The sequence below is a fragment of the Carcharhinus amblyrhynchos genome, chromosome 14 (genome assembly GCF_965287045.1).
Source record: "Carcharhinus amblyrhynchos chromosome 14, sCarAmb.v2.hapA, whole genome shotgun sequence".
Classification (NCBI taxonomy): Eukaryota; Metazoa; Chordata; class Chondrichthyes; order Carcharhiniformes; family Carcharhinidae; genus Carcharhinus; species Carcharhinus amblyrhynchos.
This window is the reverse complement of record NC_137337.1, coordinates 3807046-3831386: the sequence shown is the minus strand read 5'-3', so window position 1 is coordinate 3831386 and position 24341 is coordinate 3807046. Positions and strand designations below refer to the sequence as shown.

General features: G+C 43.0%; 1 protein-coding gene across 1 annotated transcript; it reads left to right on the top strand.

Annotated features, from left to right (window-relative positions):
* The first annotated feature begins 1317 nt into the window (after positions 1 to 1317).
* LOC145352198 (G-protein coupled receptor 68-like) lies at positions 1318 to 19619 on the top strand. The gene is made up of 2 exons (XM_080201928.1): positions 1318 to 1375; positions 18269 to 19619. The coding sequence occupies exons 1-2, from the start codon at positions 1331 to 1333 to the stop codon at positions 19220 to 19222; spliced, it is 999 nt and encodes a 332-aa protein (XP_080058054.1). The 5' UTR covers positions 1318 to 1330; the 3' UTR covers positions 19223 to 19619.
* Positions 19620 to 24341: the final 4722 nt, after the last annotated feature.

Sequence of the window (24341 nt, the reverse complement as noted above, 5' to 3'; positions counted from 1 at the left end):
GAGGTAAGTTCTGAGCTCCCAATGGCTCTCTTCTTCAGATCGGGAGGGGGGTGGGGAGGGAGGTGGGTTAGATGGCTCTCTGGTGGGGGGAGGGAGGTGGGTCGGAAGGTCTCTGGTGGTGGCAGGGATGGTCTTTATTTATTAGTGTCACAAGTAGGCTTACGTTAACACTGCAATGAAGTTACTGTGAAAATCCCCCATTCGCCACACTGTGGTGCCTGTTGAGTACACGGAGGGAGAATTTAGTATGGCCAGTGCACCTATCCAGCATAGCGACTCCACACAGACAGTGACCCAAGTCAGGAATCAAACCCGGGTCCCTAGCACTGTGAGGCAGCAGTGCTAACCACTGCACCACTATGCTGTCCATTGATGCAGGCACTCTCAATTTTAACATCACCTGGCTTTTATATAATTCCTGTGTGTAATTAAATGGCACAAGACACATCACAGAACCATCAAACAAAATTTGACACTGAGCCTCATGATACATTAAGGCAGGTGACTAAAAGCAGCCTCCTTGAACGGCACCCTATCTTAAAAATTCATTCTGTCCATCAGTGGTGCACGGTCACTGAAATGTATACCATCTATAAGGTGCACTGTGGCATTGTCAAGGTGTCAACAGCACCTCTCAAACCTATGTCCTCTACCATCTAGAAGGACAAGGACAGCAGGCCTATTGAGCACCATATCTCGTAAGTTCCTCCTTCAAACCATACATCGTCTTGACTTGGAACTATATTGTCATTACTTCATGGGTCAAAGTCCTCAAGCAACTTCCCAAACAGCACCGTGGGAGCTTTAAACCACAGACATGTAGCCGAGCCAGCACTTGCCTTTCTGTTCAGAAGAAAGGTATGAAAGCAAAATGGTTTCAGGAGGGAATTCTAAAGTTTCAGGCCTAGGCATGGTTCCCAATGACAGAGCAGTTAAACTTGGAGATGCTGAAGAAGCCCAATAAAAAAGAAGCACATCGGAATATTGAGGGGATAGGGCTGGAGGAAGTTTCATTGATATTGAGGGACAAGGTTATGAATGAATTTGACACGGATGAAAATTTTAAAACTGTCTGGAAGCACAGGCACAATTTTAACTGCGTGCTAGATAACCATTTACAATTTCTCTTCTCGCTGCCACTTGAAACTTTCTTTACCCACAATACTACATGCAGGCATCCTCACATCCCTTTTTTATTCAGATCACAAAATTTAATTTTTCAGTTGCTGAGTGGTTTCCTGTAGCTCACACGCAACGATTTGTGAAGCCGTTTGCTTCCTGTTCATCACCAGTCAGCTGTTGGGTGCCTTTGAATAATCGTCCTGAAAGAATGTCTGAAGTGATAAGAACTCTGCTGAATTCTAGCACTCCCACGGTAAGTGTTCAATCATACAGAAAAGCTGGCCAGGTGTAGTCTTAACCCAACTCTGCCAAACCAAAGGCATTTCAGATTGATGATTTTCAGGCTTGTGTTGATATTTCTGTACAGGAACAAAATTGCAGTCTGGTGAGCCTGGGACAGAAAATGTCAGATTCACCCAGTTGCTCACTTGCTACTATAAAACCTGGCTCCTCTCTTTGTTCTTCCATGTGTAAGCTTCATGTGTGAAGGCAAACAGTGTTTTTAAAACACGTGTTTTACTTTGTATCAGAAATTATATTGAATTCCCAGTTCACGTTGTCAAAAACTAAAACCCTAGTGTGATGGAAGGCATTTTAAAGTATATTTATTAGTCACAAGTAAGGTTTACATCAACACTGCAATGAAATTACTGTGAAATTCCCCTATTTGCTACACTCTGGCATCTAGTTGGGTCAATGCATCTAACCAGGTCAATGCACCATATCTTTCAAAATGTGTGAGGAAACCCACACAGATATGGGGAGAACATGCAAACTCCACATAGACTGTGACCCAAGCCAGGAATCGAACCCAGGTCCCTGGCACTGTGAGACAGTAGTGCTAACTACTGTGCCACCCCATTTTAAATTCATACAGCACAGATCTGTTTTTAATTTTTCACTGATTGTGGTGCAAAAGCTGACAGCTACCTGAGCCCTACCCTTTGGAGTTCCCTCCCTATGGCCTTCCTTTTCTCTAACTTTCCTTCTCTTTGACCAAACCTCTGAGCACCTGTCCTGATATCTCCTTTGACTTGGTGTCGTATTTTGACCTGGTAACTCTCCTGTAAAGTTTTTTGCTGGGCTAAAGATGCTATGTAAGTGCACATTGTTGGTGTTTATTCTCTGCCTGAAAGTGACTCCAGTAGCTTCCATATTACATTACGGCTCTTTGTGTCCAGCAGGTACTGGCTACCCTCACTGCCTCATCTACCTCTGGTGGAGAAAGATAGTGAGTCAGACAGGTCCTGGAGAAAAGCTAATCCTGCTTCTTAGGAGTTGGGGATGATTTGTTTCCACACTAAAAATGAGTTCTCAGGTGATTGAGGAGTTCAACGTGTGACCAACAGTCTCTGTTACAGTTGGGTAGACGATGGTTGGAGCAGTGGGTGTGTGGGGTGTCCGGGTTGCCACCCACTCCCTTCGCTGTCAATGCTTGGTTTTATTTTGCTTTTGATGTTAAAACACAAGATGTTCACCTTCTTCCAGGATTCTTTTTCTCCACTTCAGGTGGTCTTGGGTCAGGGATTCCCAGGTATCAATGGGGATATTGCCCTTTATCAAAGAAGCTTTGAGGGTGTCGTTGAAGCATTTTGTTTGCCCTCCTGGGGCTCATTTGCTGTGTCAACATTCTGAGTAGAGCACTTGTTTCAGGAGTTTTATATCAAACATATGACCAGCAGAGCTGATCAAGCGTGGACAGTGTTTCAATGCTGGAGATGTCCTGAGTGAGAGCACTGATGTTGATGCACTTATCCTGCCAATGGATGTGCAGGATCTTGCAGATGCAGTGCTGATGAGACTTCACCGGTGTTTTGAGGTGCCTGCTGTACATAGTCATAGCGTCATTGAGGTTTACAGCATGGAATCAGGCCCTTTGGCTCAACTTGTCCACGCCGTCCCTTTTTGTTTAACCCCAATTGCCCGCATTTGGTCCATATCCCTCTATACCCATCTTACCTGTGTAACTATCTAAATGCTTTTTAAAAAAGCAAAATTGTACCGGCCTCTACTATTACCTCTAGCAGCTTGTTCCAGACATTCACCAACCTCTATGTGAAAAAACTGCCCCCTGGACCCTTTTGATCTCCCCCCTCTCACCTTAAACCTATACCCTCTAGCTTTGGACTCCCCTACCTTTGGGAAAAGACATTGACTATCTAGCTGATCTATATCTCTCATTATTTTATAAACCTCTATAAGATCACCCCTCAGCCTCCTACACTCAAGAGAAAATGATTCCAGTCTATCCAGCCTCTCCTTATAACTAAATCATCAAGTCCCAGTAGCATCCTAGTAAATCTTTTCTGCACTCTTTCTAGTTTAATAATATCTTTTAGAACATAGAACATTACAGTGCAGTACAGGCCCTTCGGCCTTCGATGTTGCGCCGACCAGTGGAACCAATCTAATGACCCTCTAACCTAAACTATTCTGATGTTATCCATAAAAAACTATTCCGATGTTATCCGGAAAAGTGTGAGGTAGTTCACTTTGGCAGGAATAACAGATGTGTAGAGTATAGGGCTAACGGTAGGACTCTGAATAGTGTGGATGAACAGAGGGATCTAGGTGTATGTGTACATAGATCCCTGAAAGTTGGGAATCAAGTAGATAAGGTAGTTAGGAAGGCATACTGTGTCTTGGCGTTTATTGGTAGGGGGATTGAATTTAGGAGCTGCAACGTCATGTTGCAACTGTACAAAACTCTGGTGCGGCTGCACTTGGAGTATTGTGTGCAGCTCTGGTCCCCACATTATAGGAAGGATGTGGAGGCATTGGAGAGGGTGCAGAGGAGGTTTACCAGGATGTTGCCTGGTATGGAGGGAAGGTCCTATGAGGAGAGACTGAGGGATTTGGGGTTGTTTTCGTTAGAAAGAAGGCGGCTAAGAGGAGACCTTATTGAAACATATAAGATGATTAGAGGTTTAGATAGGGTGGACAGTGATAGCCTTTTTCCTCGAATGGAGAAAGCTAGCACGAGGGGGCATAGCTTTAAATTAAGGGGTGGTAGATATAGGACGGATGTCAGAGGTAGGTTCTTTACCCAGACGGTGGTGATAGATTGGAATGCCCTGCCTGCTGCAGTTGTAGATGCGCCTAGTTTGGGGGCGTTTAAGAGATCCGTGGATAGGTTTATGGATGGAAAGGGATTGGTTTAGGTTAGAGGGTCATTGCTTTTTTAATTGGTCGGCGCAACATGGTGGGCCGAAGGGCCTGTTCTGTGCTGTAATGTTCTATGTTCTATATGCCTATCCACTGACCATTTGAATGCCCTTAAAGTTGGTGAACTTGAAGCTCTCGACCATTTCTATTTCGTCCACATTGATGTAGATAGGGGCATGTCTTCCACTATGCTTCCTGAAGTCGGTGACAGTCTCCTCCATTTTGTTGACATTGAGGGAGAGATTATTGTCATTGCACCAGTTCATCAGATTCTCTATTTCTTTCCTGTACTCCGACTTGTCATTGTTTGAGATCCGACCCCCCCCATGGTGGTATTATCAGCAAACTTGAAAATCGAACAGGAGGTGTTGTTGCCTATCTGGACTGATTGCGGTCTGTGAGTTAAGAAGTTCAGGATCCAGTTGCAGCGGGAGGCCATGGAGTTTGGAGATGGGTTTCGTCGGAATAATGGTGTTGAAGGCTGAGCTGTAGTCAATAAATAGGAGTCTGACATTGGTGTCTTTGTTCAGCACAACAAGAAAGAACAATTCCAAAGCAAGAACCCACCATTCGTGGTTAACTAAAAAAGTTAAAGATAGCATCAAACTTAAAGAAAAAGCACATATTGATGCAAAGGTGGGTGACAGATCAGAAGACTAAACAGAATATAAATAGAACATTACAGGCCCTTCGGCCCTCGATGTTGCGCCGACCAGTGAAACCAATCTAATGACCCTCTAACCTAAACTATTCCAATGTTATCCATATGCTTATCCACTGACCATTTGAACGCCCTTAAAGTTGGTGAGTCCACAACTGCTGCAGGCAGGGCATTCCACAACCTTACTACCCTCTGAGTAAAGAACCTACCTCTGACATCCGTCCTATAATTACCATCCCTCAATTTAAAGCTATGTCCCCTTGTGTTAGCCATCACCATCCAAGGAAAAAGGCTCTCACTATCCATTCTATCTAACCCTCTGATCATCTTGTATGCCTCAATTAGGTCACCTCTTATCCTTCTTCTTTCTATGAAAACAACCTCAAGTCCCTCAGCCTTTCCTCATAAAACCTTCCCACCATACCAGGCAACATCCTGGTAAACCTCCTCTGCACCCTTTCCAATGCCTCCACATCCTTCTTATAATGCGGCGACCAGAACTGTACACAATACTCCAAGTGCGGCCGTGCCAGAGTTCTGTACAGTTGTAACAAAATTTCGAACCTCACGGCTCCGAAATTCAATCCCTCTACCAATAAAAGCTAACACACCAAATGCCTTCTTAACAACCTTATCAACCTGGGTGCCAACTTTCAGGGATCTATGCACATGTACACCGAGATCTCTCTGCTCGTCAACACTACCAGGAGTCCTTCCATTAGCCCTATATTCTGTACTCCTGTTACTCTTACCAAATGAATCACCTCACACTTTTCCGCAATAAACTCCATTTGCCACCTCTCAGCCCAGCTCTGCAGCTTATCTACGTCCCTCTGCAAACTGTAACATCCATCTTCACTGTCTACAACTCCTCCGACTTTGGTATCATCAGCAAATTTACTAACCCATCCTTCTACACCTCATCTTGGTCATTTATAAAAATGACAAACAGCAGTGGCTCCAAAACAGATCCCTGAGGTACACCACTTGTAACTGAACTCCAAGTTGAATATTTCCCATCAACCACCACCCTCTGTCTTCTATCAGCTAGCCAATTCCTGATCCAAACTGCTAAATCACCTTCAATCCCATGCATCTGCATTTTCTGCAGTAGCCTACCATGGGAAACCTTATCAAACGCTTTGCTAAAATCCATATACACCACGTCAACTGCCTTACCCTTATCCACCTCTTTGGTCACCTTTTCAAAAAACTCGATAAGGTTTGTGAGGCACGACCTACCCTTCACAAAACCGTGTTGACTATCCCTAATCAATTTATTTCTCTCTAGATGATTATAAATCCTATGCCTTATAATTCTTTCCAAAACTTTGCCCACAACAGAAGTAAGGCTCACTGGTCTATAATTCCCAGGATGGTCTCTACTCCCCTTCTTGAACAAGGGGACAACATTTGCTATCCTTCAGTCTTCTGGCGCTATACCTGTAGCCAATGACGAAATGAAGATCAAAGCCAAAGGCTCTGCAATCTCCTCCCAAGCCTCCCAGAGAATCCTAGGGTAAATCCCATCCGGCCCAGGGGACTCATCTATTTTCTAACTCTCAAGAATTGCTAACACCTCCTCCTTATGTACCTCAATCCCGTCTAGTCTAAAAGCCTGTATTTCAATATTCTCCTCGACTACGTTGACTTTATACAGTGTTATTATACAGTGTTTTCTATAATAGAGTGACCAGAATTGTACACGGTATTCCAAGTGTGACCTTACCAATGTCTTGTACAACTTCAAAAGACGTTCCAACTCCTGTATTCAGTGTTCTGACCAACGAAACCAAGCATGCCGAATGCCTTCTTCACCACTCTGTCCACCTGTGACTTCGCTTTCAAGGAGCACGTGTACCCCTAGATCTCTTTGTTCCGTAACTCTCCCCAATGCCATACCATTAACTGAGTAAATCCTTCCTTGGTTCGATCTATCAAAGTGCATCACCTCGCATTTATCCAAATAAAACTCCATTTGCCATTCGTCAGCCTACTGGCCCAATGGATCAAGATCCCGTCTCTTAGTCCACATCCCTTAGAGCATGGCGTCCACACTGATTTGTGATTTGAGGATAAAAACCTAGGCTGACATTTCCTGCACTGTCAATGCTGCCGTGTTTCAGCTGAGATGTTAAAGTAAGTCTGTCTGCTCAGGTGGGAGTAAGAGATCTCAAGGTACTATTCAAAGACAAACAAAGAATTTCTCCACAACGCCCTGGCCAGTGTTTACTCCTTGACCAATAGTGCTCAAAAATGATTATTGGTCAATATTAAATTGCTTTTGGTTGCGCCCAAATTGGCTACAGTGTTTCCTATATTATACCAGTGACTGCACGCCTGAAGTTTTTCATTGCTTCCAAAGCACTATGGGAAATGCTGTGATGGTGAAGGCTATCTAAATGCAATCATTGTCCTTAATGTGGAGCCAGAATCTTTTCCCACCTTGCTGTGAACTGGGGCATTGGCTCTAGTTGGCCAGCCTTCACTGTTCCCAGCACAAGAACAGCCAGCTTTAACTGGAGCCTGAGATTTTCACATCCTTGGTCAATCAGTATTTACTGGGATAAAAGCAAATTTCTGCAAATGCTGGAAAATCTCAGCAAGTCTGACAGTATCTGTGGAGAGAGAATAGCCAATGTTTCAAGTCTGGATGATGCTTTGTCAGAGTATTATACTGGGCTCTGGTTTTATTAAGTGAGCTACCAGCAAACTGCTATTCCATTTTTTGTCCTGTCACCACTTAGGAAAGCTGTGAGGTGAGATAGGGATTGAGACCTCTGGACTCCAATCTCTGACCATGCCACTCTAATGGAACAGGAATGTTGCCAGGTGAGGTAGGGATCTCTGACCATACCACTCTTGTAATGGGACTGTGAAACATCATGAAACCCGATCCAGCAAAAGATGACCAACAATTTTTAGAAGTGCTGGAAAAGCTCAATAGCTCTGATGACATCCATGGAGAGATAAACACAGTGAATGTTTCACCTCATCATGTAGCAATAATAGGAAGCCAGATTATTACTTGAACAGGTATAAATTGAGAGAAGTAGATACTCAGCGAGACCTCGTGCATCAGTTGCTGAAAGTAAGCATGCAGGTACAGCAGGCAGTAAAGAAGACAAATGGTATGTTGGCCTTCATAGTGAGAGGATTTGAGTATAGGGATTGGGATGTTTTTGCTGCAATTCTACAGGGCTTTGGTGAGGCCACACCTAGAGTATTGTGTGCAGTTTTGGTGCTCCCATCTTAGGAAGGATGTCCTTGACGTAGAGAGAGTGCGGCAAAGGTTACCAGGACGATTCCCAGGATGGCAAGTCTGTCATATGAGGAGAGGCTAGGCTTGTATTGGTTAGGATTATATTCACTGGAGTTTAGAAGAGTGAGAGGGGATCTCACAGGGACTTATAAAATTCAAACAGGGGAGATTCTGAAAGAATGTTCCCAATGGTGGGGGAGTCCAGAACTAGAGGTCATAGTTTGAGGATAAGGGGTAAACCTTTCAGAACTGAGATGAGGAGAAGAAGTTTCTTCACCCAGAGGGAAGTGAATGTGTGGAATTCACTACCACATAAAGTAGTTGAAGCCAAAACGTGTGATTTCAAAATGAAATTTGATAAAGCTCTTGGGTCTAAAGGCATCAAGGGATATGCGGGAAAGGGAGATCAGGATATTGAATTTGATGATCAGCCATGATCAAAGTGAATGTGGAGCATGCTCGAAGGGCCAAATGGCCTGCTCTTAGTTTTTATGTTTCTATGTTAAAGGAAGGAGGGTTGAGATATAAGAGTTTTTTGGGTCAGTGGAAAGGAGGAAGGGACAGGAAGAACAAAGAAGGAAGTTCTGTGATAAAGTGGAGGCCAGGGGAGATTGAATAGTAGAATATTTCATGATATGACAAGCAAAAGGAACAGTAATAAGCAAAGAAACAAATGTGCTCAAATCGGGCATGAATGATTACATAAAAACCATCTGAATACAACATGAAGAGATAACAACCAAGATGAAGACAACCCAGCATAACAAAAAGAGAAAAACACACGAAACAACCAGAGGTTCTAATCAGTTTGTAGTTTGTTCTTGCTGCCCCCGCCCCTTCCATTGGATTAAAAACTCCCACATTTATATCTTTCTTCAGCTCTAACGTGAAACGTTAACTCTGTTTGTCTCCACAGATGCTGCCTAAGCTGCTGAGCTTTTTCAAGCATTTTTTTGATTTTATTTCAGATTTGCACAAAGTCGGACTAGACCAAAGGGTTATCATACCCCTTCAGCTGCAGACTTACTCATTGGGCAAAATTTACACCCTTTGAAGGCAGTATCTGAGACGGAGAGCGCAGTGTAAAATTGAGTGGACAGGAGGAACGGGTTACCCAAACCCAGATGTATCTCCATTTAATAATGACCAAAAATTGTTTCTGAGCACTATTGGTTGAGGAATAAACATTAGCTAGGACATTGTACAAACACCACCTGGTGAGTTAATTACCAATCCCAGGGAACTCGTATTCCATGAGTCCTACAGGGAGGTAAATCAGTGATTCCCCATGCAAGTCCTGGGGGTTATCACAGTGCAAGTGCCCTATGCCAGCCCCAAACTCTCATTGCCCTGGGCTCCAGGATTTAAAATCTAGAGACTGCATTTAGTCCCAGGCCTGACCGCTGTTTCTGCTGCGACTGGGACAACAGAGCTACCAGACAATCTGAGTGTCTCACAACTCTGAGGTAGCCCAAATGAGAGATAGAAATTCCATCTTCATGGAGTGTTAAATGGCTGCGAGGCTGCAGTAATGACAGGACGGAAACTCTATCTGAAAAATCATGCCCCAAGAATTAGATTATAAGAAATTATTGCACTAACTAATACATCCAATACTGAATTCAGAAGAAAGGTCTTTACCTGTGAATGATGAGAATAGATAAAAGAAATAGACACAGGCCATTTGGCCCAACAATTCCATGCCAGCTTTTCTGTTCCACTCAAGACTTCTCCAACTTTTTCCACATCCAGAAATATGATTATAATCTTGTACACCTCAATCAAATCTCCTCTCATTCTCTGCTGCTGCAGTGAGAACAGCTCCAACTTCTCCAACCTAATCTTGTGGTTCAAGCCCTTCAGCTCTGCAATCATTCCAGTAAATCTCCTCTGCACCCTCTCAAGGACCCTCATGTTCTGCTAAAGTGTAATCAGAACTGTACACAATACTCTTGTTGTGGCCGAACCAGAATTTCAACAAAATCCCCTTGCTTCTGTATTCAATCCCTCTCTTTATAAAGCCCGAGGTCCCATATTCTTTGCTAACCATCCTCTCTCCATATGTCCTGGTTCCTTCAAATGCCATCCTCTATTCATATGCATCCCGGACCTCTCTGTGACTGCAGCTTCTTATAACTGTGCCATTGCCTCTCTGTCTCTCTTCTGCCAAAATCCGTCACCTCCTATTCTCCTGCACTAAATTCCATCAGCCCCAGTCTGTTTTCTATCCATGTATTGAATACCTCCCTTTGTTCCTACGTTCCTATGTAATTCTACCATTCATGGCTAAGTGATTTTGCCTGGAGCAGTGGTACATGTATTAAACTGTAGTTGTTTGTGTTTTCAGTACAACTTCACATGACCCAATCGATCTCATTCTAGATGTCCTGACCATGATATTATTAGGAAGGGAATAGCTTACTGCAGAAGGATGCACTTGCAGCAGCCCTGAAACACAGAGTTACGGCTGTTCCAGAAGGCCAGCTGAAGGGAATGAATCGAAAGGCCAGAGGGCAAGTGGGGAGGTTGGAGATTTGAGGAATCGACCATAAATTCCAGTCTTCATTATCAGGATTACTGTTTCATGCCAAGCTGAGAATAGTAATTCAGTCAGATTTAGTGAGGCCTCCACATATATCAGTTTAGGCCCAGACAAGTTGGCAGAAACTGCTGTGCCTCAGGTACAAATCAAGATTCAGTCACCATCAGAGATCATAAATAACTGCTACACCTAGCAACAACTCAGCCCTCTACACTTCCAATTCCATATTTCAACATCCATCTCTACATTTACTGATCACTTGGTCTGAGTAAACGCTGCATACAACATTAACCAGTAAAAGAAACTAAATACATTCTCACAGAAAGGCCATAGGAATGAGTAGAGTGTTTTATCAGCAATGTTGCATTATTTATAAAATAATTCTCATTGCAGGTTGTAGTTTATATTTTTGAGAATTGGGGTGATTGGGAAGACCAGGCAAAGGGTCTGATCATACAGAACAAAGAGTGCATCAGTTCTCCAGGGTCCAGATCGTGAGTGTGGTCTGATTGTGAGTGTGTTTTAATAGTGAGCTGGGTCTGAGTGTGAGCAGGGACTGATTGTAAGTGTGGTCTGATTGTGAGCAGGGACTGATTGTGAATGTGTCCTAATAGTGAGCTGGGTCTGAGTGTGAGCAGGGACTGATTGTAAGTGTGGTCTGATTGTGAGCAGGGACTGATTGTGAATGTGTTCTAATAGTGAGCTGGGTCTGATTGTGAGTGTGGTCTGAAAGTGAGTAGGGACTGATATGTGCCACGTGACTCTCTAAACTGCCTGACAATGACTGAATCAAGATTCACATTGCCAGCATCCCTGCTGTTTGTGTAATAAAAAACAGAAAATGTTGAAAATACTCAGCATGTCAAATGGCTTTTGGAGAGTGAGACGGAGTTAGTATTTCAGGAGAAGCATTTTCTGTTTGCCATCCAGATTTCCTATCTCCGCAGTATTTTATCTCAATTGTGAGCGCACCACATTCAGTTTCCTGTTGGTAGATGTAACTGTGTACTTTGAAAGCACCAGTGTGTCATAAATAACAATGACATGGTTGAACTTGTCACCTTTGACTCAGATGCTAAACAGCACCAATATCTAGACAAAATCAGAAAAGCAAAATGATAAAGGATCACACATAGATGTTTATAATTTTTCAGGTACTAATTCAATGTACATTTTACACATTTCCTAGTATATGAAAATGGAAATAACTGTTGGTATTAAAGCAAGACAAGCATGTATTGGGTTGTAAAATACTTCTATTTCACAGAACCTTTACAGTGCAGAAGGAGGCAATTCAGCCCATCAAACCTGCACTGGCCCTCTAAAAGAGCATTCTACGTAATCTCAGTCCCCTGCCTTACCCCCACAACCTTGCACATTATTTATTTTTAGATAGCAGTACATTTCAGGTTCCAACCACCCTCTGGGTGAAAACATTTTTCCTCACCTTTTGCCCTTATTTTAAATCTATGCCCTCTGGTCTTGATGTACTCTTGAGAGGGAACAGTTTCCCACTAATCTCCATGTCCATATCCTCGGGATCTTGAATACCTTGATCAAACCTCTGCCTTTTCTCCAAGGAAAACAGTCCCAACCTCTCTAATCCATCCTCATAGCTACACTTTTCAATAGAGAAGTTAAGAGTTAACCTATTTACAACAATTTGATTAATTTCTTCCGCTGAAATGCAGAAAGGGGAACCATTTGAATAGATTAATAGTTTGTCATCATCCAGCAACAATTTCTAGCCCAACATCTTCTTAAGCATTAATATAGAAAGTGCTGAAAAAGTTCAGAACTTCAGAATAAGAGTGATATTGGATTGAAGCATTACTTCTGCTTTCCTTTTCACAAACGCTGCCAGATCTGCTGAGTACTTTCTATTATTATTACAGATTTCCAGCAAATTTTGCTTTTACTGTTTCCTTCTTAAGTGGTATCTCAGATTGAGGAAATCTATTTCACTGGGTTCTGAGGTAGCTTATAAGTCCAATGCATGATCTGCAGGTTCTGCCACACTTTGGGTATATGGTGCCTGAAGTTTTGGATAGATGGATTGTTTGGGTGCTTGTGAAATGGGTCAAATAGCCTGCTTCTTCCCTATTTAATGGCCTTTTGATCTAATGAGTCTGAACCTTATGAGTAGGCACATATGCCCTCCTTTTGACTGTCAAAACTTTCATTTCCCTGCATTGGAAATAAACCTGCAACAGTTAAAATATACAGAAACACCTTTCAGATCATCAGAATCCCTATAGCCACGAGGATTTCTGCCAATCTTATGCCTAAGTTATAGTACCCAATTGGAGGAACTCTGAACAAATGTTTCTCTTGTTTGTTTGTGGAACATGGACATCTCTGGCTCGGCCAGAATTTATTGCTCATTGTTAATTGCCCTTGAGAAGATGGTAAGCTGCCTTCTTGAACCACTGTCGCCCATGTGTGTAGGTATAGCTACAGTGCTGTTCGGGAGGGTTCCAGGATTTTGACCCAGCGACAGTGAAGGAATGCTGATACATTTCCAAGTGACTTGAAGGGCAGCTTCCAGGAGGTGATGTTCCCATGTATCTGTTGTCCTTGTCCTCCTAGATGATAGTGTTCGTGAGTTTGGAAGTTGCTGCCAGTGAAGCTATAGTGAATTGCCGCAGTGCATTTTGTAGAGGGCACACACGGCTGCCAATCAGTGTTGGTGATGGAGGGAATGAATGTGGATAAGGTACATTTTGGTAGGCTGCTTTGTCCTGGATGGTGTTGAGATTCTTGAATGCTGTTGGAGCTGCACTCATTCACACAAGTGGAGAGTACTCCATCACATTCCTGACTTGTGCCTTGTAGGTGAGACCTCACTTCTGGAGTTCAGCTCTTTTGTCCATTTTTGAACTAAGACTGTAATGAGGTCAGTGGCTGAGTGACTCTGGTGGAACCCAAACTGAGCATCAAGTTGCAAGTTATTATGAAACAAGCGCTGCTTGATAGCTCTGTTGATGACCCCTTCCATCACTTTTGATGATTGAGAGTAGATCGATGGGGCGGTAATTGGCCAAGTTAGATTTGTCCTGTTTCTTCTGTATAAGACATAACTGGGCAATTTTCCACATTGCTGGGTGGATGCCAGTGTTGTATCTGTACTGCAACGGCTTTGGCTAGGGTTGCAGAAGTTCTTGAGCACAAGTCTTCAGTACTGTTACCAGAATATTTTCAGCATCCATTGCATCCAGTGTCTTCAGTCGTTACTTGATATCACGTGGAGTGAATTGATTGGCTCAAGACTGTGGGCTCCCAGAAGAGGCTGAGATGGATCACCCATTCAGCACTTCTGCCTGAAGTGCCTTAGCCTTATATTTTACACTAAAGCACTGGGCTCCCCCATCATTGTAGATGGGGATGTTTGTGGACCCCCTCCTCCGGTGAGTTGTTTAATTGTCCACACCAGGCAAGGCAATGGCCTGGTGTTATTGTCGCTAGACTATTAATCCAGAAATTCAGCTAATGTTCTAGGGGCCTGGATTCGAGGGCGGCACAGTAGTACAGTGGTTAGCATTGTTGCTTTCACAGCTCCAGGGACCTGGATTCCATTCACGGTTTGGATCACTGACTGTGTGGAGTTTGCACATTCACCCCGTGTCTGCATGTGTTTCCTCCGGGTGCTGCGGTTTCCTCCCACAGTCCAAAGATGTGCAGATTAGGTTGATTGGCCATGCTAAAATTGCTCCTTAGTGTTCTGAGATGTGTAGGTTAGAGGGATTAGCGGGTATATAGGAATATGGGGGTAGGGAATGGGTGGGATTGTTGTCGGTGCAGACTCGATTGGCCAAATGGGCTTTTTCTGTACTGTAGCATTTCTATGATACTATGACCTGGGTTCAATTCAATAAAAAATATCTGGAATTAAAAATCTACTGATGACCATGAACCATTGTCGATGGAAAAACCTATCTGGTCACTAATGCCCTTTAGGGAAGGAAATCTGTCCTTACCCAGTCTGCCCTACATGTGACCAGAGCCACAACAATGTGATTGACTCTCAACTGTCCTTGGACACCAAGGGATGGGCAATAAATGCTGGTCAGCCAGTGACACCCATGCCCCACAAATGAATATAAAAAGGAATGAATGAATACAAACCATTCCTGACTGGGTGTGGGACTGCAGGGCTCAGAGCTGACCAGTTGGTTGTGGAATTGCTTGGCTCAGTCTGTTTCTTGTTGCTTATGCTGTTTAGCATACAAGTAACCCTGTGTTGCAGCTTCATCAGGTCGACACCTCATTTTTAGATATGCTGGTGTTTCTCTAGGTATGCCCTCCAGGAGGTGAAGACAGGGTTCCTGGAGTCACAAAGTCCACTTGCATGAAGGAAGTTGATGCTGCATTCTGTATCAAAAGTAGCATCTGTCTGTTTCCAGGGGTTTAGAGTCAGTTCTACTCTTTTTGATGGTTAATAACCCTCCTAACATACATGGCACTCAAGAGCAATAATTTACATATGTATAGTATTAGAAATTGTAGAACAGAGCTTCAAAAAAGTGTAAATCAGAGACATAATTGGCACTGTGAGACCTCCCTTTTAGAACATAGAACATTACAGCATTTTGTCCAAGAGTCCTCGACTCTACTCTTGAAATTAATCACACACAACTTGGGATACTCTGAAACATTTTTACTAATTCTCTAAACAATTGCACATACTCACACTGGTTACTTAGGAATCCCACAAACTAGGGTCCGAATCAGGTGGTCATTCCTTCAGCAGATCTCACAAAGTGACTTCAGAATGGATGACCCAGGCCCCTCTACTGACTGCAGCAACCATGAGCAATACAAAGGCCATTTGTATTTAATAACCCAGGGTGGCCAGAAAGAGATAATGGTCCGCTAACACAAATGACCTCACAACATTTCTTCCAATTTGCAATAGCTGAGACATTTGGCAATTTTCGAAACTCCGTAGCATTCCAAATGCTGCATACACATCCTTTGTTGGAGACCAGGTGGAGAGAAGGGGCTCATGTAACATAGGCTTCTGGCTTGTTGAACAATTACACTATTTTGCTGAGCTGAAATCTCAATCTGCTCTTTACCATCTTTACCATAGTGGCACAGTGATTAGAACAATGCCAGGGACCCAGGTTTGATTCCAGCCCTGAGTGACAGTCTGTGTGGAATTTACACATTCTCTCTGTGTATACGCCACCACCTATATAGGGAAACAAATCAAAATATCTTTTTATTTACAGATGGGTGGTGAGAGAAGAAATTAATGTTGTCTAATTTAACTCCATCCCTCTCATTCAAGACAGAGAGCTAGGGAATTTTGGGCACTGTATCAAGGGCTATGGGGCTTGGGCAAAGTGGAGTTGTTCAGCTGTGCATTTTGGTTGTTTTGTTGTATTGCTTTGCTGTACTCTGTAGCAATGAAGGCACTTCTGTTTCATTAAGTTTGTTGGGGTGAATGTCCCTGTGTTAATATTGCAATAAGAGCATCTGGTTGCAGAGGCAGCTGCCACTTCCTTTGTTCCAGCACTGGTGGCCAAGATTTCAACCCTTGAAATCTTAAATTCTACAGTTTCCTCCCTAACTCTCCTCACCTCCATCTTCTCCTTCAAGATCCTCTTTAAAAGCAACTTGTTTGACCAACCTTTTCATTGTTTCATATTAATGAATAGAAGCTGGTTGACAGGCATGCACATACGTGCACACACACACGCACGCACACACACACACATGCACGCAGACACACGCATGCACATCAGAGCAGTTGCCTGAGGTGATGATGTGGCAGACACTTCAGTTTTTATTCAGTTTTTAAGTCAATAAAACTTGTGTCACAAGTTGGCTTATTCATTCACTTCAATGAAATTACTGTAAAAATCCCCATAGTCATCACACTCCGACACCTGTTCGGGCACACTGAGGGAGGATTTAGCATGGCCAATGCACTTAACCAGCACATCTTCTGTGGGAAGAAACTGGAGCACCTGGAGGAAACCCATGCAGACACAGGGAGAACGTGCAGACTCCACACAGACAGTGACCCAACCGGGAATTGAACCTGGGTCCCTGGTGCTGTGATGTCTTATTAAGTCCACAGAATATAGGCTGACACAATTGTTTTATATCCTAGACAAGTTAGCAACTTTCCTGAAACATATACAGCACCTTGTGTTGCACAGCAACTTGCTTGAGTGCTTGTCTTTCCCAGATTGATATAAATGCAGTACAAACCTTGCTCATTTGCTACAGTTACATCTGTGCATACTTTCGTTGTGCACGGATGTACACAACAGTACATCTTGCTGTACAGTTGCATGTTGGGGTTGTGTGTTCATGACACTGTACTGCAGGCATCCATGTATTGATCCATACACATAGCTACACATTTCTGATCAGAATTGCCCATTGAACTTCCTGGTTTTCTGATACACTTCCTGAAACATTTATCGGTCATTCTCTGTAAGAGTTCCTGGGGGTTTGCCACAGTGATTTGCAATTTTGCCTGCTCTCTGAGTTCACCTTCCCTCCAGCCAGTCCTCCTGAGTGGAAATTGTCCATCGCGCTGAGGCCCTGTGAACCAGGCTGGGGTTAATAATACAATTGGACGGTCTGATTTAAGGTATTCCTTATATTCCAAAGGTCAGGGTCTAGAGTGTATATGAAGACACGATCCGCAGTGGCATGTATACAGAGAGAATGTGTAAATTCCACACAGTCACTCAGGACTGGAATCAAACTTGGGTCCCTGGCGTTGTTCTAATCACTGCGCCACTATGGTAAAGATGGTAAAGAGCAGATTGAGATTTCAGCTCAGCAAAATAGTATAATTGTTCAACAAGCCAGAAGCCTATGTTACATGAGCCCCTTCTCTCCACCTGGTCTCCAACAAAGGATGTGTATGCAGCTTTTGGAATGCCACAGAGTTTCGAAAATTGTCAAATGTCTCAGTTATGGCAAATTGGAAGGAATGTTGTGAGGTCATTTGTGTTAGCGGACCATTATCTCTTTCTGGCCACCCTGAGCTATTAAATACAAATAGCCTTTGTATTGCTCATACTGAAGCTGGAGTTTTCAGTCCCCAAGTGATTGTTAGAGTCTCCTCAGAGGTAACAGAGTGTGAGATTTCCCAGCACCTTTGTTCTGGGGCCATGGACATATGTGGGTTCAAGCATTTAAAGGATCTCATTCAGCCAAAGTCCAGTTTTAAATCTTAAAATAGCAATGAGGATACCTCTATATTTTTACAAAAAGACAGTGTGAGGTCTTTTTTCTCACAAATATTCTCAATGGCAAGCATGCACAACCTTCTGAGATAGAGAATTCCAGAGATTCTCATCTGTAAGGGAAGAAATTTCCCCTTGCCTCAGTTCTAAATAGCTGAGTCATTATTAGAATAGTCATGGTCCCATGATGCATGGTTGCATTCAGTGCCTGCGCACTCTTTGGGTGGAAGTTACAGTGGGTATGTCTTTGTGTATATCTCTCCTCCATTTTTCAATCACTCATTTCTTGACCCTCTTAATAGAATGATTCATGCTTCATTCAACATTCCATCAACCTGTGGTTATTCCCAACTGTCTATACTATGGTGTTCATCGTGGGCCTGCCAGTAAACTGTCTTGCCCTTTATGCAGCCTACAAGCAAGTGAAACGCAAGAATGAGCTTGGAATATACCTCTTCAATCTAACCCTGGCCGATCTGCTGTACATACTAACATTGCCGTTCTGGATTGATTTCACTATGCACGAAGATGACTGGCGAGCTGGGAACACAATGTGCCAAATCTGCACCTTTTTGACCCACACCAATTTGTATGCAAGCTCCGGCTTCTTGTGTTGTATCTCCTTTGACCGATACCTCGGGATAGTTCACCCTCTGCAGATGACTGGAGCCCGCACTGTGCAAACTGCGATCATAATTAGCTGCATTGTCTGGGTCAGCCAATCAGCTTTCAATCTTGAACTGTTGATCATGCCAGAGATTCACGCTGATGTCAATCAACACAACTTGTGTTACGATATTTACCCAATTGAACCTTGGAAGGCAAAGCTCAATTATTTCAGGATAACCTTTGGCTTCCTGCTCCCATTGGCCCTGATCATCACCTTCTACTACAAAATTTACAGATCTCTCAAGAACAATATGGCCACTCAGCACCATGAGAAGAGAAGGGCAGTGGAGCTGATGCTGGGCATCACAGTGAGCTACACCATCTGCTTCACCCCATACCATGCCATGCTGTTGATCCGGGGCATCGCAGAGAAAAACTGTAGCATTGCAAATTCCATCTTCATCCCTTACCGATTGTCAGTAGCTCTGGTTTGCTTAAACTGCATTCTGGACCCCATCCTGTACTGTTTGGTGAGTGAGACATCACGCAGGGATATCGCGCACTTCAGCCTGCGACAGTCAGAGAGAAGGACTGATGCAGACAGGAAACTTCAGACGTTGAATGTGTCGGCCACAATGATACCTTAATGTTTAATAAAACAGAGAATGCTGGAAATACTTGGCAGGCCAGGTAGTATCCATGGAAAGAGAAACAGTTAACATTTCAGGCAGACCTTTCACCTGAACTGGAAGAAGTTACAGATTTAGTAGTTTTGAGGAAGTTCAAAACTGGAAAAAGGAGGATTGGGAGAAAGAAGCACCAATCAATCCAATGTGAATTAAGATTAAGGAATAAACATCAGTATATTAACCGGTCAAATGTTCTGTCCAGCGATTGATAATTATGGAAAAATGAAAGGAATTGTGGAATTCAACCCTGAAATAACCAGGCTAAGGCCCAGAATCCCAATTTTATCAAGGTAACATTTGTTTTGTTCAGTCTGCAGAGACCGCTAGGTTTCCCCCTTCACCATCGACTCAGCTGACTGCTCAAAAAGGTGTTTGTTTAGCCACTGCTTGTGCCTGCTCTCAGCCTCCTTCACAACCACTGTATAATTCATCTTGTTGCAAAGTTTTCAAACACAGTTTCAGAGGGTAAGTGACATGATCTTTACGCATCAAATCATCTCACAGCCCATTAAATAGCTGGGGTTATTACCTGCATATTTACATTTGTGATGCAGTAAATAGCCTTGTAGAATATAGCGTCATAGAATAATGCAGCACAGAAGGAGGGCAATCGGTTTATTGTGTCTGTGTCAGATCTTTGTACTACATCCAGAATGGGAGGAGTGCAAAGTCTCTCTAGCCCCACTACTTCACAGGTCATGCCATGGACAGGATTTTACAGCCATGCCCGAGTGAGCAAGACCAGAAATTCCCACCCAAGGTCAGCGGACATTTCCATTGTCTGTCCCTTACTGGCTCCGATTCTGTAGGGGCAGGGCAGTAGAATTCTGATGCATGAGTTTTAAAGTTTAATCTACTCACCAAAATGGCCAATTATTTACCTTTGCTACTGTTGGACCCAAATTGGAAGAGATTTTAATGAGGCTTCTTTCAATAAACAGAATAATTGATATATTAAAAACAAAAATAAATTGCCAAGAACTGGTTAACACAATTGTAACCTGGAAGTATAACTATTACACGCACAGTGAAGAAACTTGACACCATCCAAGACAAAGCAGCTTGCTTGATTGGCACAACATCCACTCCCTCTACTACTGACACTCAGTAGCAGCAGTATGTACTATCTTCAAGATGCACTGCAGCAATTCACCAAAATCCTTAGACAGCACCTTCCAAACCCACAACTACTTACACCCAGAAAGACAAGGGCAGCAGATACATAGGAACACCTGCAAGTTCCCCTCGAAGCCACTCACCATCCTGACTCGGCTGTCACTGAGTCAAAATCCTGAATTGCCTCCCGAACAGCATTGTGGCAACCCACAGTACATGGACTGCACCGATTCAAGATGGCAGCTCACCACCACCTTCTCAAGGGCAACTAGGGACGGGCAATAAATGCATGTCCCACGAATGAATGAAAACATTTTTAAATCACTTACGTGCCCGCCCACACATGTACACATGCCAACAAAGTACAAACAAACAAGAGTCTCTGCAGTTGAAAAGTGAATTTATAACAAAAAAAGATACAATTTACAGGATTTTAATGCTGGGTGCACGAGCACTCGTGTGAAGATATATCATTAGTCCCAGTAGAAGCCTGGAGTTTCTCAGCTAGGGAGTTTCAATGTGGAGGAAAATAGAGGTAGATCAATCCTTCTCACCTCAGCTTCTCAGATTTTCAAAGACAGACAGTTCCGCTGAGGTGATAATTCCCAACTGGATACTGACAATCACATGGTTTCAAGTAAGGCAAAGAGAGTGTGAGTTCGGCAACTTCTCAGTTTCTGAGTTCGGTCCCAATGAAATTCAAAACAACAAATTCAAAACTTAAAGTTCATCTCTGCCATCTGGTTTTCAGCATATCACTAGCCTTTGCCATTAAACCAGTTTTTTCCATTAATTAACGTAATTAATGCAGGAAAAAAAATAGTCTTTTCTGTCATGCTGGTCAGGTGATTCCAAGAAAAGGTATGTTTGCCCCCATTCCAGAACTGAACTTATAGGCTGAAAATGTTTACCCATCAAGTGCATGCAGATGGTGGACTTGGAAACGGATGTGAAACATGCTCCTGCCTGCAGTTAGCCCAGAGCTTGATTTCACATGAAGTACGTGCTGCTAGGGTGAGTGGGAAGAGGATGGGGTTTTTTCCTGTGTGATCTCACATGATTTCAGGTGGAAGGCACTTCCAAACTTGGTATGTAAAATTCTAGCCGTGACCTTTTAGAAAAAAATCAATGTCCAAATAACACAGTGGCCCTCCAAATTCTAAAAGGGAAGTACAATTCTGGAAGATGTGGTTTTCCCAATACTTTTAGAATGATCCAATTTGTCTCACTCCCCTGCACACCCTCCATGGCTGTGAAAATTACTTTCCCTTAAAGTATTTATCCAATTCCCCTTCTGAAATTTACAATTTAATCTACTTCTACCTCCTATTAAGCAGTGGGTTTCAAACCCTGATAACTTACTGTGTGAAAAAAATGCTTCACTGTGTCCCCTCCAGTTCTATTGTTTAAATTTCCATCCTCTGGTTATTATCCCTCCAGCCAGTGGAAACAGTTCTTCATTTACTCTGTCAAAATCCTTTATGAATTTGCATAGCTCTATCAATTCTCCTTTTAAATTCTCTGCTCTAAGGGTTAACAAGCCCAGCTTTTCCACACTTTCCACAGAACTGAAGTTCCTCATTCCCAGTACCAATCTTGTAAATCTCTTCTGCACCCTGTCCAAGGACTTGACATCTTTCTTAAAGTGTAGTCCCCAAAACTGTCCACAATTCACCAGCTAAAATCTGTGATTTTGCAATAATAAAAATAACTCCATTTTCCCACTGGCACAAGTTTTGCAGAGCACTGTTTTCATGCAGACCTTGTCCTGTTAAGGGGACAGCTATAAAATGCTGCTTTTAGTTCAGCTTTTTTCTATACTGTATAACACGCCAACTTCCCACAGTCCAGCCCACAAACCTCAAAAGGAACAAGATGTCCGAAAATTGTGACACCTATTTTGTTCTCTTAGAATCGGCAGGTTGCAAGTGCGCGGACACTTTTTACAGCTAAGGATTCAGTTAGATTGGTCATTTTCCAATGGCTGAAAGCAGACTCGACAATAACTTCCCAAAGCTGAATTAGATCAATAATTGAAGAAATGGATCAAGGATGGTGAGGAATATGGGACTAAATTGGATAGCTCTTTTAAGAGTTAGCAGAAATAGCCTCATTCTATGCTGTAAGATTCAATGACGTTTTCTTAGCTTTGTGCTAAGGGTGGAGTCATCCCTGATATAGATCAGCGGTGAAAAGGCAATGAAGGCTTCTGATAGATATTTTTTGCTGCGTATATTAAGGGTGGGGATGAGATGAAGGGTTTATTTCCAAATCAGGGAATTGCAGGCTCAGAATTGGAATTACTACAGTGCCTTCAGCAGGCTTTCCCCCCCGCCTCTCTTGGCCTGTCAAGGGAGAGAGCACCACCCATTGTCAGGCGAAGCCTCACTGTTTATGTTCAGCCTTAGATGAGGAAAGAGACTAGCAGCTCGACTGGCAGATAGCTGGGCTTTTACTTAAACAGAGTCAGCAAGGTGACCATTGGGACTAACAAGCTGTGTGATACATACACTCTACCATAACAAATGCTTCAAACGAAAGGAAGTCTTGCATTTTTGCAATGCCTTTCCTGCGTTCAGGGCATCTCAAAGTGCATTAAAGTCAATTAAGTATTTTGGGGTCACTGCTGTAATGTAAGAAACATGGCAATCAGTTTATGCACAGCAAGACCCCACAAACAGCAGTATGATAATGACCAGATAACCTGTTTTCTTTCAGCGATGTTGGTTGATGGATGAATTATGGTCCTAGGACACTGAGAAAGTTGTCCTGCTCTTCTTCCAAACTGTAGTCGTGAGAACATTTATGTATATCAGATAGCCCTCGGTTAAACATCTCATCTGGAAGTTGGTGCATTCTGCCATTTTGGCTTGCATTCATGGGGACAGAAGGGGGAGGAATGTCAGACCAGTTGAGGTGACCTGAACTTAGAATTCCAGGCAGGTTTTGAACAGATCCACCAGAGATTGTTTCAGATGAAGCGTCTGCCTGACACTGCTGGCTTGAGGAGCGTACGAAGAATGAGAGAGGGTTTAGCAGTACCCAGCCTGGAATCCTATTACTGTTGGAGCAGACTCAATGGGCCAAGTGGCCCACTTCTGCTCCCATATCTTGTGGTCTAAAACAGAATATGCTGAAAATATACAGCAAGGTCAGTAGCCTCTTAAGAAGTGAACCATTTTGAGCAAAGTCCCATTAAGAGATGTTAAACAAAGGCAGGAAGGAGGATCATTGTTTAACATGGAAGATCTCAGATGAAAGCACAGCGAAAAGAGGAAGCCTTAGCTTGAAAACATAGAAATATATCTTGTATTACAAATCTCCAGTATTTGTTTTGCTCCCTCTGTTTCTCAGAATAGTGCATTGGTTTGCAAAGTGCAGGAAGGCCATCTGGTGGTGCAGGGCAGCAATACATTAAAGAAAAAAAAGGACTTGCATTTATATAGCATCTTTCCTGACCTTCAGACATCTCAAAGCCCTTTACAGCCACTGATGTATTTTTCGATCGTTTAGGATGTAATATAGGAAAGAAAAAGTTTTTCTTTATACAGAGGCCTTCACCTATTCATAGGAGATTTATTACACAGTAGGAGACCACTGTATCCATACCAATCAGAAAAGAGCTTTCCAGTTTAACCATGATTTCCAGCTCTTGCTTTATAGCCCTGTCAGTTACAGCACCTCAAGTGCACATTTAAGTATTTCTTTAAATACAATTGAAGTTTCTATCTCAATCCCCCTTTCAGGCAGTGAGCAGCAGCCCATTAACATCCGCTGGGTAGAAACATTTGTCATCGACCCCACTGTGCCTTTTACCAATAACTTTAAATCTCTGCCCCCTTAGTTACTCATCTGTCTCGAAGGTGAATCAGTCCTTTTTGTCTATTCCATCTAGGCCCTTCATAAGTTTGTACATCTCAATTTAATCTCACCTCTGCCTCCTCTGTTTCAAAGGAAGCAA

Excerpts from the sequence above, each read along its gene's own strand:
- LOC145352198 (XM_080201928.1), top strand. The coding sequence starts at position 1,331 with ATGTCTGAAGTGATAAGAACTCTGCTGAATTCTAGCACTCCCACG. Across the intron at positions 1,376-18,268 it reads TGAATTCTAGCACTCCCACG|AATGATTCATGCTTCATTCA; the intron begins GTAAGTGTTCAA and ends CCCTCTTAATAG.